This window comes from Protopterus annectens, chromosome 16.part0, assembly GCF_019279795.1.
Source record: "Protopterus annectens isolate FY-2018-M chromosome 16.part0, PAN1.0, whole genome shotgun sequence".
Lineage (NCBI taxonomy): Eukaryota > Metazoa > Chordata > Ceratodontiformes > Protopteridae > Protopterus > Protopterus annectens.
This window is the reverse complement of record NC_056750.1, coordinates 696,527,245-696,543,913: the sequence shown is the minus strand read 5'-3', so window position 1 is coordinate 696,543,913 and position 16,669 is coordinate 696,527,245. Positions and strand designations below refer to the sequence as shown.

The window sequence follows — 16,669 nt, the reverse complement described above, 5'->3', positions numbered from 1 at the left end:
AGCTTTTTTCCCCGGGCCTCTACTGAAAATGGACATATATCCAGTTAGACTAGCCCGGTCAACAAATGTAAAATAAATAAATAAATGGTCTAATTTGATTAAATTGCAGCAAAGCCAAATAGAATGCAGGACAAAGACTCAAAAATTAGAGAGAGACTTTAAATATATCTTTCGCAAACTGAGAAATTTTGTAGAATAACAGTTTGTTTTATCATGCATTTTCTAAAGATATGAAGTATAAAACATAAATCTCCCATTTAATGACTTCAGCCCATGATGATTTGCCCAAAAGCCACACAGTATATGGGATACAAAACATGAAATATGAGGCAAAAATCTGTACATTCTGTTCTAGACACCATCACAATACCTGTCAAGGTTTTAGCACAAAAAAGCTAAACAACACTTATCAGAAGGGGGACAGAATTACTACTTTTGATCTTAGAAAGTAGCTAGATTAACGTTTTTTGCTTATTAATTGCACATTTTCTTAAAGACATGAAGTTTAATGCACAAATATCATATTTTAATGACTTCAACCCTTGCTGATTTACTAGAAATTCAGTGTATGAGAAACAGAGCAAACAATAAGAGGCAAAAATCTGTACATTCTGTTATAGACAATATCATAATATCTCTCAGCCTCTTAGCACAAGAAATCTAGATGTTAAGTTGTCAATCTCGCCTTCATTCTTGCTGGATGGGTTCAGAGCCGATCCTCGGCTCCGACTCAGCCACTTACTAAAGCTCGAGAGCTTATTTTACCGGCTCGAGGCAACCCTATATCCCATGATGCTAGGCAATAACTCCAGATCTCGTTTGCCGCTTTCGCTTGCGAGGTGCGTTTTTTTACCGGCTCCTGGTAAGTCTTAGATATAGAGTGTTCAGTCACCTTTTTTGAGAAAAAATTTCTACCTATTTATTTCTTTCATAGTTAACCAACTACCCTTAACTTTATTACTATTTTATACCTTCCCTTTTTTATCCCTATATCCCTCCCCCTCCACTTTTAGGTTAGGCCTTAAGCCTGCCCCTTTCCTGTTTTTTCTTAGGGATCCTGTGGAGTGTTTGGGTGTGTCAGTATCCCTATTAATATTTTATTGTTAAATTATAATTTTCGGGAGTGTGTGTGTGTGTGTGTGTGTGTGTGTTTTTCTGCTACTTTTGGTAACCCTCAACACTGTTATGTCGAAGGAACCTAAAGAAGCTAAGGTCTCAGGCTTTAAGAAGTGTGACTCGTGCTGTCAGAAAATGTCTCTGACAGACGGTCACACTTCTTGTGTTTACTGCCTGGGACCCCTGCACCTGCAGGACTCTTGTTCAGTATGTCATGCATTCAGTCCAAGAGTCCTGCAGGAGCGCAGGAATAAACTGATACTTAGGGGCTTGTTAAAGACCGAGGGCTCCCCGACTAAGTCTGTGTCGGGGAGGCCCTCGAAGCCTGCAAAACCGTCGGCTCCAAGTACTAAGCCTTCGGCTGCTGGCTCCTTGTCTGTGCCTAGATCGGCTCCAGCTGGAGCCGATCCCCTTGAGTCACAAGTTCCGGTCTTGGCACCACTCGGTGCCGATACCTCTGAGCCCTTGCTTGTGCTGTCGGCTCCGGCCGGAGCCGACGTGTCTTCGGCTCCGTTGGCTACATCTAAGAAGAGGTCAAGATCCCCTTCTTTGGAGTCCATCCATTCGGCTCCGAGATCTCCCCTGCTCTCGGAGCGGAGCCATCGGAGCCGATCTTCTCGGTCGTCCAGACTTTCAGATCACGACCTTGAGAGAGTGGTAAATAGGCTATTAAAGTCTCAGGCATTGGCCCAGATGATCTCTAGCCTGTCTCATCAGACGGTGGCTATTTCGACTACACCTATTTTTCCTCCTTCGACTCTCCCTCAGAGTTCGGAGCCGTGACTGTTGCGGCGTCGGAGCCGATACCTCCCCCTTTGGCTCCTTCGTCTTCCGCTCCGATCTCCTCTTTGATACCTTCATTGGAGGGATCCGGGCGCCTGATCTCTCTCGTCGGCTCCGAGGGGGCGAGTGGCATCGGACCATTGTCCGACCCCGTCCTCCCTCTCGGAGCGTCGGCGCTGGTGAGCTCGGCCCCGACATCGGCCTCGGAGCCTTCCCTGTCGGTGCAGCCTGGGGTTCCTACCTCTTCGGAGTGGGGGCTCTCTGGCCTTTCTGATAGGGGAGCCTTCGAGGTGATGAGGAGCGTACTAGCCCCAGGGCTTAGTCAATGGTCAGCTCCATCAGCTCCTCCCACCACAGAGCCTGCTGACGTCTCTTCTCACTCTCTTGGTCCCGGACCCAGAGATCCAACACCTCAGGTTTCCCCACTGGGAATTTCTTCCTCTTCCGAGGCTTCTCCTGACCTGTCAGCAGAGCCTCCGTGTAAGAGGACATGTAAGAGGAAGCATGTGGACTCCCCTGTGTCTATTACATCTGACACCGACTTGGTGTGTCGGAGGGATCCCCAAAGTCTCCCTCTGAGGATGTTTCTTTCTCAGGCATCCTGGAAATCCTGAATCAGAGGGGGAACTGGTCTTCCCTTAATCCTTCCGAGGACAAGTCGGTGTACCTGGAGGCGTTCGGTTCTCGACCTTCCACCTCCTGGGTGTCTCCGCCTTTCGACCCTCTTAAGGAAGTAGTGGCTCGGAAGGCATGGTCGGCCCCGGATTCGGTGGAACCCACCCCTCGGAGGCCATCTAAATTTATTACAGCACCAGTCGACAAGCAATTCCTGACAAAAGGTGTACCAGCGGATGCCATGGTGGTGGCTGCAGCCACCAAGAAGGAACTAGCTGATCCTTCAGTACCTGTCCATCCTCCTAATAAGGATTCTAGGACCATGGATAGGTACAGTAAGCGGATGTTTTCTTCAGCGACCTTTGACATGCGGTCGCTGAATTACCTGTGTCACTTCACCCGCCTTCAGAGACATATTCTTAAAGAGTTGGGAGAAGTCTTACAGGATCCATCAGCTGCTGGGTCCCAGGATAAAATAAACTCACAGCTTGGAACCCTGAACTCGATTGTTAACTCCTCCATGCGTCTGATTTTATATGCAGCCGATGGAGCGAGTAGGGCCGCAGGCACAGGAGTGGCCTTAAGGCGTCACGCCTGGATGCGGCTGTGCAATTTCACGGACCCTTTCAAGGCGTCCTTCACAAATTCCCCTTTTGATGGTTCAGCTTTGTTCGGACCTCAAGTGAAAGACACCTTGACCAGATGCGAGCAAGATGGCAAGACTCTTTCTGCCGTAGGAGTCCGTTTCTCCACCCCTTTAAGACCATACCCTAAGGGTCAGAAGGGTGGGAAAATGTGGTTCAGCAAATCTCAAGGAGTCACGTCTGATGCAAGAGGTCAGTTTACCCCCAGAGGCAGAGGGGGTAACAACAACAGACGCCGCCCTAGGGGCAGAGGGGGTCCGCAAAACCAGGGTAGCAGGGAGCCTCTCGCTGACAAACCCTTTCAGCATCCCTGAGATGTTGCCCGATTGTCCACCTTCAGAGGCAGTCAGGGGAAGATTGTCGCTGTACCCAATAGCCTGGCTTTCCCTTACTCAAGACAAATGGGTACAGTTGATCATATCCGAGGGTTACAAAATTCCCTTTATTCAAACCCCAATTCAACAAAAGGGAACCCTTCCAGATGTTCCACCCGGTCTAAGGGAACTAGCAGTATTAGAAATATCAAAACTGCTAGCAAAAAGAGCCATCCAGCCAGTCCCAGCAGACCAACTAGGATCCGGAATCTACTCAAGGTTCTTTTTAGTACCAAAAAAGACAGGGGACTGGAGACCAATATTAGATCTCAGCAAACTGAACAAGTTTGTAAAGAGAACAAGATTCCGGATGGTCACGCTACAGTCCATTCTGCCCTTTCTGGGCAAGGACAATTGGATGTGCTCTGTGGACCTTCAGGATGCGTACTATCACATCAAAATTCACAGGCGATCCAGAAGTTTTCTCCACTTTCGGCTGGGGGCCAGTCACTACCAATTCAGAGCCCTGCCCTTTGGTCTCACTACAGCCCCCAGAGTGTTCCCCAAATGTATGGCAGCGATTACGGCTCACCTGAGACGACAAGGATTCCAGGTGTTTCCATATCTAGACGACTGGCTCCTCACTGCCACCACCAGGCATCAACTTCTCCAAGCCACAGCTTACACCATTCACATTTGCAGAGGGCTAGGAATCTCTATAAATTTCGAAAAGTCTGCCTTGTCGCCTTGTCAGTCTATTACCTTTATAGGCACCAACTTGAACACCGTACAACTTTCAGCAAAGTTAACAGACCAAAGAGTCTTAGATATTCAAAACCATGTCCAAATTCTTCTTCAGAGTGACAAAATTCAGGCCAGGTATGTCCTGAAAGTATTAGGCCTTATGGCGCCGCCATAACACTTCTTCCCCTTGCACGTTTTCACATGCGTCTTCTACAGTGGATGCTGTTCGCCCAATGGTCTTTTCAGCAACTCCCCATGCACCACAAGATCATGATAACTCAAACTTGCAAAGGTCATCTGTCCTGGTGGATATTGTCTCCTCAAGTCCATCAGGGCAGACCCTTTGTTCCTCCTCCCCCGGTCGCCACGGTGACATCGGACGCCTCCCTGATCGGGTGGGGGGGCATTTTCAGGACAGGATGGTCCATGGCACTTGGCAACCTTTCGAGCGCCACCTGCACATAAATGTCCTAGAGATGAGAGCAGTGCTTTTAACGTTGCAAGCCCTCCATGACTCTCTTCCCCTAGGAACTATTGCAATTCAAACGGACAATATGTCCGTAGTGTGGTACATCAACAAGCAGGGCGGAACCAAGTCCTATCCCTTGTGTCGAGAGGCACTCAGACTTTGGCAATGGGCGATCTCGTCTCAGCGGTTTCTGATAGCAATGCATATCCCCGGGAAGTCCAACTTCATAGAGGACAGGTTGAGCAGAGCCATACTCATGCCGCACGAGTGGTCTCTCAAACAATCGGTAGCGGAAGAGATTTTTCAGAAGTGGGGTCTTCCTTGCTGCGATCTTTTTGCTACATCCCAAAACAGCAAATGCCCCGACTTCTTCACCCTCTTCCCCCTTCCAGGCCATCCCCTTAGAGATGCTCTAGTCCAAGATTGGCCTTGGGGACTTCTCTATGCCTTTCCACCTTTTCCTCTAATTCCACAAGTAATTCAGAAAGCAACCGCCTTGAGAGCCAAGTTGATTCTCATTGCCCCTTATTGGCCTCGACAGATATGGTTTCCGTTCCTACATTGTTATCTCTTGGTACAGCCTTGGCATCTGGACCCAGCTCCAGATCTGTTGACCCATCAGTCGGGGCAGCTGCACCAATCCCTACATTCTCTCAACCTCACTGCTTGGTTGCTCCACTTCCATCCTTAACCAGGCTTCCTATGATTTCTATTCCTGTACGGGATATCATAGTAGCTTCCCTTAAATCTTCCACCAGAAAGATTTACACTAGTAAATGGAAACGTTTCTCCTTCTGGGCAAAGGCAAGGAATATAGATCCTTTTACTGCCCCAATTCATTCGGTCTTAGACTTCCTAGCCAAAATTTTTCATTCAGGGTCTTCTGCCTCTACAGTAAAGGTTCAGTTGGCAGCCATATCGAATTTCCATACAGGCTTATCGGACCACAATATCATGTCCAATAAGCTTTGCAAAGCCTTCCTTAAAGGTGTATATTTACTTAGGCCTCCGATCAAAGATCCTCCACCTCAGTGGGATCTTAATTTAGTCTTAACATCCTTAATTCCCCCCCCCTTTGAACCTGCAGTCTCCTGTTCATTGAAATTTCTTTCATGGAAGACACTTTTCCTAGTCGCCATTACTTCTGCTAGGAGAGTATCAGAGCTTCACGCCCTCTGCATTCGTCCTCCCTACTTAATCTTCCACAAAGACAGAGTTTCTCTAAGGACTAATCCATCCTTCTTACCCAAGGTGGCTTCGCAGACAAATTTGAATCAATCAATTGATCTCCCAGTTTTTTTCCCAAAATATACTAATAGAGCGGAGCAAAAGCTACATTATCTAGATGTTCACCGCCAACTCCGGTACTATCTGGATAGAACTAAACAAATAAGGAAATCTGATCAACTGTTTTTATCGTATGCAGAAAATAAGAAAGGCCTTCCTGTTTCCAAGGTAACCCTATCTAGATGGCTGTCTTCTGTGATTACATCTATTTATCAACTCAGAGGCAGGGAATTATCTTCTAAGCCAAAAGCCCATTCAACTAGAGCACTAGCTACATCTACAGCTTTTCAAGCTAGACTACCAATAGACACTATCTGTGCGGCAGCCACATGGGCCTCTCCTCATACCTTTGTTTCGCATTACAAATTGGACATGGCCTCCAGGGACAGAGCAACATTTGGTTCCACCATTCTTAAGAGTCTGTTCCAATAAGCCACCCAGGATGAAGGTGCTAGGGACGCGGTCCCATCCAGCAAGAATGAAGGCGAGATTGACAACTTAACATTGAGAAGTTATGTACCTACCATAACGTTCCATGTTAGTTGTCTTCTCTCGCCTTCTTTCTTGCATCCCACCCACCATCCCCCTAGCCTGGACAGACCAAGAAGATCTTCCCTTCTTTGAAGGGTCCTTTTATTCCTTTGTTCACTATCTAGGTGTCCTAGGATATATATATATAGTGTAAATAATTATCTTTGGAGGTTTTTTATTCCTCTTCCTCCTCCTTCCAGTTGGAGGATTTTGTTTTATTGGCCTATGCTAGGTTTTTCAGCTTCCAAATGAGATCTGAGGAGTTATTGCCTAGCATCATGGGATATAGGGTTGCCTCGAGCCGGTAAAATAAGCTCTCGAGCTTTAGTAAGTGGCCGAGTCGGAGGCGAGGATCGGCTCCAAACCCATCCAGCAAGAAAGAAGGCGAGAGAAGACAACTAACATGGAACGTTATGGTAGGTACATAACTTCTCAATATCACTAATCAGAAGAGGGACGTAATTACTACTTATAATCTTAGAAAGTAGCTAGAACAACAGGTTTTGCTCTATCATGCATTGTCTCAAAGATATTAAGTCTAAAACACAGATATCATTTAAGAACTTAAACCTCTCAACCATACATTAACCTCTTAGCACAAGAAACTGCAACAAAGCTTAAAATAATGCTGTACTATTTTAAAATACTGTTCTTATAAACTCAAATGTATGTCATAGTGATATGCCACTACAAATTCTATGAGGAACAGACTATTTTATGAGCAAAATTATGGACAAACCTCTTAACACAAAAAAATATGCAAACAGACCTAAAATCAAAAGTTTCTAAAATAGAATATATTTTTTAAGAATATAATTTTAAAACATCACTTCAACCCCCAATTGCTTGCCAGCATACTTGGCCTTTTAGCACAAGAAACAGACAAATGTTAAATATTGCTGTTACAGACTTAAAAGTTTCTCGAATAAAAGGCTTGGCATTACAGTACATTTTCTGAAGGATATGAAGACAAACTCAAACAGTTATTATTTAGGGAATTCAATCCTCTGATTTGCCAGAAAAATGCAGATTTTATGATACACAGACCAAACATATCAGGCAATAATCTGGACATTCTGCAAAAATCTGGACAGTTGGTAGGTATGCCTACCAGCAGGAAACCATGAAGGAAATACAGAATACAATGCAAAAATATCAAGACAATCTGCACAGTTTCACTTACCTCCCATTAACTGCTTCTGTGAAGAGTGTTTTTTCTAAAAAAACACACACTCCTGTAGCTTCCTGGTGGTGTCTTGACAGTAAGACTGAAACTCTGCTGGTAGCAATGACAGCTTGAGCAAAGCCTTGTAGTCGGAGTGAAAAACAGCAGTAGCACAAGCAAGCCCCAAGAACTTCTTCCTACCAGCAACCCCAGCAGAATAGCGAACTTTCGGCTATGGGTACCTCCATTGTCTCTGTCCAGAGAAGCATCCTGGTCCACTGTCCTCCAAAAAGCAAACTCCCCACAGATAAGCTAGCAACATCCACGCACCCCATCCCAGAAAGAAAAAAAATGCAGTGCCGCAAACAAAATCTCAGTACCATTTCAGAAAAGGTACAAAGTAGCCGAGAGCGCTGCTTTTTATCCCTTAATTTTCACAGGCCTCTCGGCAGTCTGTGTTGCTGATTGGCTGCTTACTGTGTTTGAAAAAGAGCGTGTTCCCAACACAGCAACCAGCCAGTCAACAAGAAGGTGATGTTGTCTTTTGCTGGAGTACAAGATGCACTGAAGAAATAGTGCTGAAAAACAGAATCTGAATTGTAGAAGTAGGGAACTGAAGTACTGCTTTCATTTCTGGACATTCTGGGGGAAAAAACGGAGAGGTGACCAACTTAGGTAAAATCACTGTGGATTACAGTCAGTCAGTAATGCCAGACATTAAAGCTTCATACTTTGCATTGCATGTAAAACACTTGTTGTTTTTAAGTGATGTAAAGTGATATTTAAAAATTGTAACAGATTTTGAGCCTTTCCTGACCATTTTTGTCCAGACCTCTTGAGTAAATGAGTTGCTGCATGGGTTAAAGTATTCTGAAAAATATCTGAAATTCAGAAATAAGAAGAGTTCAGCCGTTGTAGAAGTGGTATCAGAAATGCACCTACACTGATTTAAAATAGCTGCATATGTGATTGGTGCATTTTGACCAGGCAAGCTCCAGGAATTCCTTCTGTCACTGGCTGCATCACTGAGTGAATCCGCGGTGGTGCAGCGGTAGTGTTGCTGCCTCACAGCAAGAGGTTCTCCCGTTCGATTCTCGACTGAAGTTCAGGCAGTGCCTTCTATGTGGAGTCTGCATATCCTCCCCGTGGTTGGGCATTCGAAAAACATGCGTAAATGGGCGTGCCTTTGTTGAAGGTTGAATGTCGAGCTAGCACCTCGGCATTCATGAAAATCTACTGCCAATCATTAGCTGATGAAGTTCCGCTGTGGCGACCCCTAACCGGGAAAAGTCGAAAGACAACAACAACTGGCTGCATCAATGAAAGAGAGGAAATCAGCTATATAAAAGTGAAATCAGAGCAGCAGAGTAGGTGAGCTTTCAGAGGTTAAATTTGGAGTACACCACTGAATGCAGAGCATTTGAGATGTGTGGTGTCATCTATGTGGAGTCTTTACTTCCATAGACTCTTTCTTTGTATATACTGACTTAGATGTCTGTCCTGCTTGGAGACAGATTCATTCTTAGAAAACTTGGAACTTTTCTATTATTATTTTTTTTTTTTCTGAGATACTACACTTTTGGTGTCCATAATTACTTGTAACTTTTGAAGCTAGATATGTTGCTACAAGAAGTACCATGCACAGAATAAGAGAAACAATGTCTCAACCAGTAATGCATAAGCAAAACAAGAATTAATGAGGAGGATCTGAACAGCTGACAGTAATTATTGAAAAATATGCTTCCACTTTGTAGTCAGAGGGAGCATCGTTCTAGTGAGATAGTAGTAATAAACAGTACTTACACCATTTTTTAAAATGTACCAAGATGTTGTGTATTATAAATGATGCATATGTTGACGGATGTAGTGCAAAGCCTGTTGGAAGATGCATATGAAATCATCTGAGCACACACATTCAATAACAGGTGCTCAAGGTTAAATTATATTGATAATAGGGAAATAGCTATTACATCAGTGTTGTTGAGAATCCATAATAAATCTGTACTAATGTTTGTAAAACCTTTTCTGAGCCCAGAGATAACCAGAGCAGTGGATGGAAGTATTCCTGTTTTCTTTTTTGTGTTTATTTCTGGTATAAATTTGATAATGAAATTGACAAATTTTTTGTTTTCCCTTTTCATAGACTCGCCACATTTTCCAGCTGAGAAGGTTGGCAGACCAGGAAGAAGGACTTCTGGAACTTCTGCAGGAAAAGCAGTCGAAAAATAAAGGAAGGGACTCAGAAGAAACAACAGATGATGAGCTTTCAACGAGCATTGTGAGTGATAATTCAAAGGAGAGAGGAAGAACAGCTCTAGAAAGAAATAACCCAGTTACCTTACATATTTACAGATAACAGCTCTGCTTATTGCACTTTAACTAACCAGTTTAATTAAGTGTGTGTGCTTTCACTGCCTGTGGGAGGTGCCAAGGATACTCATAACACTGATCTTCCATGCTTACTAAGGTGAGGCCTTCTGTTACCCATTTGAATATCATGATTTGTGATCCAGGTAGACACTGATACAGAGTGAAGCATAGCATGTGCTGATTTAATTACATTTAGATAAGAATTAATCTCATACATTTTTTCCTTGACCACAATAACTAAAAGGTGGTGTTACAGTATTAAAGGGGGAGGGGGACATTGATGTTGCAGTAAAAAAAAATAAATAAATAAGAGCCTCAGACATTAAACTCTTCAGATGCTTCTCATCCTCAAAATGCTGCAAATCATGGAAGTCAACTTCAAAATCATAGCAGCAAATCAGAAAGAGAGTCACTTTCTTATTTTTTCAGAAGAGAAGCTTTCTATATACTCAGTCATAAGGATTCTTATTATAGGTTTGACATAGCTATTTAGTAATGTAAGCACCGTATGGTCTAACTTTATAAACTGAATTTGTAACTCTTGAAGGAGCAATGTTATATATGATGTCAGAGATCATAGCACTATGCCTAAACCATATCAGCAAAGAAACACAGCTTTGGTGCATTGGCAACTATATCAGCCATGCCATTGAGACAACACTGAAAAAACAAATGAGGCAATGTATACTGGCAATTCAGTCTTGGCTCTGCTCATTTCTCTTTTACAGTCAGTTTCCTTCAAGGCATCAAATCACTATTTTCAATCTCAACAAAAATATATTTCTGTGCTGCGCTGTACTGCTGTCTTTTATTTTTAAACTTCTGCATTTATTATCTCTTTGTGTATGCTACAAGGTTACAGTCTCATAGTATTGTGCTAGCTGCCATTTTCTAGTGTTTGCTAAAAGAAGTAAGATGTACATATTTTATTTTTATAGTATATGATCATCTTAAACTGCTAAAAAAGGAAAATTGTCTCTATCATATTCAGAATTAGGTAGCCTGACAGCATCAGTAGGCTTCCACTTTAGGAACTGAAGTTTTTATTAAAGTGGCAGCAGTTTTGATGCAGATACTGAATTTTTCCTTTATATTTCAAAAACAGTTAATTTGTCAATTAAAGTTAATTTGAATCCTTGCAAGTAATGTAAAGGATGCCTTGCTTTCATTCTGGAAGTTGAACACTTTATTACCACCCTGTTCTGTCTGAGTTACATCACCTAGAGGTAGAATACAAAATATAATGTTTTTGATTTTTAGAAGCTGCTACAAAAATGTGCTGGACATTAAAACTGTTTTATAACAGAAGAGTTACAAGCAAACCATGCAGCATAATGTAAAACGTTTCATGTTTTCAGTATGGGATTGGTAATGATAACAGAGCTTGTAGATGGGAGTCCTGTTTCACTAATGAGGCCTTAGTACCCATTATTGGATTTGTTATCCTTTTAATACTTGAGTGTTCTTTTAGTTGTTAAATAACAAAGTTTGGATAACATAACAAATCAAGAACTCAATGAACTAAATATTATTTTTTTACATATACTACAGTCAATTTGTAGAGTGCCATTATAACTGATCAATGAAGAGATGTATACTGGCATTTGGCAGGAAAAATGCATTATACTTCATTTGCTCAAGTCTCACCTACTCACAGATCTTAACATTAGAAACTTCTGAAATACTTAGTGATAAGAATTTTTTTTTTACACATTTAGTATGTATTTAGAACTAATATTCACTAGGCAGCTTGTTTGGACTGCTGCATGAATGAGTATTCAAGTTCGAGGAAGGTAAGATATTGTTGAGTGAGTAGCAGTGACTGGGAGTTTAGTGGTTATGGGAGGTTGGGCACTTGTTTCAGTCAAATGGCAGTAAACAGATCAGCTGTGAGTTAATGACATGGGCACCTCTACCTGATCTGCAGAAACCCTGTATTATATCCTACTTCTAAAAATAAAACAGCAAACCTGAGACTCTTTTTATCAATACTAATATGCATTCACTGCTGCAAAACTATCTGTTTAGCAGTCATTAATTCAAATACAGCAAATGCAAACTCGTGAAAATGCCTTTCGTCAAAACCTCCTTCTGTTTCTGAGCAATGCAAAGCATGTTGATGGGAACAATTTCAAGTAACATCTGTTTTTTTCATAGCACAAGATTGTGTGTTATTCACTAATATGATAAATGCTTAAAGTTTGTAAAACACTGACACATTTCACTTTTTCTCTTTGAGATATTAGTTTCAATCCGCAAAAAAGAAGCTCTTTTATCCCCCTTAAGTGGCATAACATCTCACTGCCTGAGTCTCTGATAAATAGCTTGATTTTCATTTCTAAGTCATTTCTGTTTTAAAGACTTTTCATAGTTTGACATCTTGATGATATCGGGCATAAATATATTGATATACCTCTTTTATCCAACTGATTTTTAAATAAAATGCCTTTTCCAAATTTAGTCTATATTCTCCTAGAACAGTTCAAGTATCACAACAATTTGGATGAATGAATTTTCATAATAAAATCTTGCATTAGTTTTCATCAAAAAAACTTTAGGCATATACAATATGAAAATTTCATTTTGTGTTAACCTGAAAATAAAATATTGCTCATTTCACCACATTAGCTTGGTGCATATCATTTTGATTCATATGATATACAATAGTTTCAGCAGCAGCACACATCTGTGTGTTTTTATCTAAAACAACATATGAAGAAACCACTGGAAGGTAACCAATGAGCTTTGAATCAGGTTAATTGCTGCAGCCAGTTACTGCACTATTGCTTGCTCCCCTTCTAGCTTTTCCCTGCCTTTGACATTTTCAGAGTCACATGACCCTCATGTGGCTCTACATTTGATAAACAGTCCCTTTACCATGTCTGTAAATATAAAGTCCCACCTTAAATTTAGTAATAGTAATGTGAATGTTTTGTAGTGTACTATTTTAGAAAAAGTTTTTGTTAGAAAAGGAGATGATAGATTGTTGAAAAATATTTTATTATTTAAAGAAACTATTTTCATATTGAAATATAACACATTATCACTCAGTGGTCTCAACAAAGAAGTCAACTGGAGATGTTTATTGTAATATATATTGTTTTTTTATGTTATATATATATATATTTACTGTCTTTTTATGTAATGTTGCTTTAAACAAATCTTTTAACTTAAATTGATTTATTAATTGAGTAATTAACTGTTATTATCCAATTTTGGCTGGTATAAAAGGGAGTATGTATTTATTATTCTTTGTGTGCTCTAGGAAGGCTGTTGTGGCCGAGGCGCTAAGACATATTAAATTTGCTTTGTGGAGAATTCGTGTTGTTTTTTGTTATTTCTCAGTCCCTTCTGGACTACTGTTGGTCGTTTTTTTTTGGATTTATGGATTCGAATTCTCTTTTGAATACTCCCAGAGTTTTTCAGGAAAACTCTGTCCCTTCTGTGAATGGTTTTGCTACCCCTCCGGTTCCTGGTGCCATGGGAATCCTAGGTGCATCGGGTATGACTTCACAAAAGACTATGGACAATTTTTTGATACATGGCTCTTCTTTACCTGTGACGACTGCTGCTCCTGATGTCCCTGGTGGATCTAATGCTTCAATTGTTGTACAAGCTTCTTCATCAGTTACGGACGGTTTGGGTGGTATGAAAACAGTTTTACCTACTGCTGTTTCTAATATGAAATCAGTTTTACCCACTGCTGTTTCTAATAGTGAAGCTATTTCATCGGAGTGTATTTCTAAATTTATACAAGAAAGAAAACAGAAATTTCATAATCCGTTTGGAGCTCTTGGTGGGCGTACCTCTGATACGTTTCCTCAAGAAATTCAGGACAGTGTATATGATTTCGAAAAATTGATCTTTAGAGAAACATGCTGTCACTTTAACTTACTTGGACTTACTAGATATGTTGAACTTGATATTGCTTCACGAGGGTTAAGGGCATTTAAAAGCCCAGCAACCCCTTTTGATTCTTCTGATAATGTTGACCTGGCATTTAAAGATCACTGGTTAGCGGCAGCACACAATTGTGCAATGGAATGGGTCAACATACTGATAGAAAGGGTACAATTGTTACTTCAAAAACTTCAGGGGCAGTTACATAATATGCATTCAAAATTGCTTCATGAGATAGGTGATCAAAAAGTCGGTGACATTTTCTATAATATAAAGGAAAAACGTAATAAATATGAAAATGAACAGGTCCAATACAAATCTACCAAAATTAAAAGAGATATACGTGATTACGCCAGTGGGCGGGCCTTCCTGTGGAAAAAGAAACAAAGTTTCCATTCAGGGCAAACGGCGAGAACTAACAAAAAACAGTTATCTATCTTGTTTGCTTCTTCTTATGGTTTATGTCAAACTACGGACTCTGAAGGTGAAACCCATGATTTTCCTCCTTTACCTGGGGCCCAGGACCCTGTAGCACATCAACAATGTTTTCGGAACGATGGAAATAACATCAAGAGAGGCTATAAGAAGAAGGGTACTGGCTCCGGTTCTCCATCGCGTGAAGGACACTTTAAACAAGCATCTAAACGAGGTAGATGGAATTAATGTTGTGGACACTGTTTTTCCACCTATCTCTAATTTTGTTAACTTATCTGGTTGTGTATTATCTAGTGAAGAAGCAGCTGTTCTTCAATTAGGCTTAAAATTTGTTCCCACTGTCATCCCAAGACATTATTTACTCAAACAAGATATATTTAAGTTTATTAGGAAGTTACACTTGAAATGTTTTTTTGCACAAGATAATGTTTGTACAGATGGGAAGAGTTTTATAAATGATTTTGACAGTGATAATAGTGAAGATAGTTTCTATTCATGTTTATCTGATGAAATTGATGTTTCTATTTATTCTAATGCTTATTCTATGCTTAATACTGATGGCATTGAATTTCATAGTAAATTTTTACCTCCATATACTAACCAAACTGTCACACAGTATTCAGAGATGGTTCATTTTTCTATTAAGGAACTTATGAATTCTTGTAATTCAAGTTCCTGGAATTATAATATGACTAAAAATGAATGGTGTGCTTTAAATAAACTTATGAATAGACATGACCTAGTTGTTAAGCCTTCTGATAAAGGCAATAAAATTGTGTTACTTCATCATAGTCGATATTATGAGATGTGTATGAAACACTTGAGTGATTCCTTGACATATGAGACATGTGATCAAAACACATTTAAATGCTGTGAAAGAATACACTGTATTAATTGAAAGAGGTGTACGACTAGGTTAAAAATGATTTGGATAAAAAATTATGTGTTGATAATTGTCAGTTAGCTACTTTTTATTGTCTCCCAAAGCTCCATAAGAGTTTAGTGAATCCTCCAGGACACCCTATTGTTTCTGCTACTAATTATTTCTCACATAATGTGGGGATTGTTATACATAATCATCTGTTACCCTTTGTAGAAAAACTTGATTCTTATGTTAAAGATTATTTTGATTTTATTGATAAAATTTCAGATATTACATGGAAAGAAAATATGTTTTGGGTTAGTGTTGATGTTGTTAGCCTATACACTAATATTGGCCATAAAGATGGAATACAGGCATTGCATTATTTCTTGGGAGATAATCCTATCTCACATTATATTATGGATTTGACACATTTTTTGTCTTTCTAACAACTTTTTTAGTTTTAATGAGGTAATTTATCATCAGTTGAGAGGGACAGCCATGGGGGCACCTTTTGCCCCTATGTATGCTAATTTATTTATGGCTAAGTTTGAGTTAGAATACATCTATACCAACATATTTTTTCAGCATAATGTTTTGCTTTACTTTCGTTACATAGATGATTTAATTTTTCTTTGTAATGGAGGTTTTGAATCTATACATAAGTTTATTTCTGATATGAATAATAACAAATATAATATACAATTTGATGGTTTACAGTATGGTAAGAAAGTCAATTATCTAGATATTTCTTTAATAGGAGTTATCAATGACCGTATTTGTACCACGGTATATCGTAAGTTTGTGGATGGCAATCAATATTTATATGGCACAAGTTGCCACCCTCCTCATACTTTGAGGTCCTTGCCATATGGAGAGATAGTTAGACTATCTAGATTATGTAGTGATGAAGTTGATTTAGAAAATAACATTTATGATTCCATCAACATGTTTTTACAAAGAGGTTACAGTATTGAATTGATTAAAGAATCTATTAATAAATTATTAATAGCCATTACTAATAATACTGAGAATTTTTTTCCAGTTAATAAAGTTTTTAAGGAGACTGTATTTCCAGATAAAAGAATTAATAGATATCTACAAAATTGTAATAAAGAAAAACAAGAGATTTATTTTGTGACTACTTTTAATTTATTAAGTGAAAAAATTTGGGACTATATTAAGTATTATTGGAAATTTTTGTTACAAGATCAATTTATGTGCAAATTGTTCCTATTGTTCCAAAGGTTGCATATAAAATGGGACAGAATTTAGGAGATAAATTAATTAAAGCTTATTATGTTCATCCTAAGAATCAGTTAAGTTATTCATTATGTATTTACGGAACCACTCCTTGTGGTTCCTGTAATATATGTTCGTACATTAAATTATATTTTGCTAAAATAAATGGAATTAGGTTTATACCAAATAACT

General features: G+C 39.9%; 1 protein-coding gene across 1 annotated transcript in view; it reads left to right on the top strand.

Moving 5' to 3' along the window:
• CARMIL3 (capping protein regulator and myosin 1 linker 3) overlaps positions 1-16,669 on the top strand; it is a 3,552,770-nt gene that overhangs the window by 3,256,005 nt on the left and 280,096 nt on the right. The window contains exon 29 of the mRNA XM_044058175.1: positions 9,812-9,946. Within this exon, the coding sequence (XP_043914110.1) occupies positions 9,812-9,946 (135 nt within the window). The remainder of the gene's footprint in view (positions 1-9,811; positions 9,947-16,669) is intronic.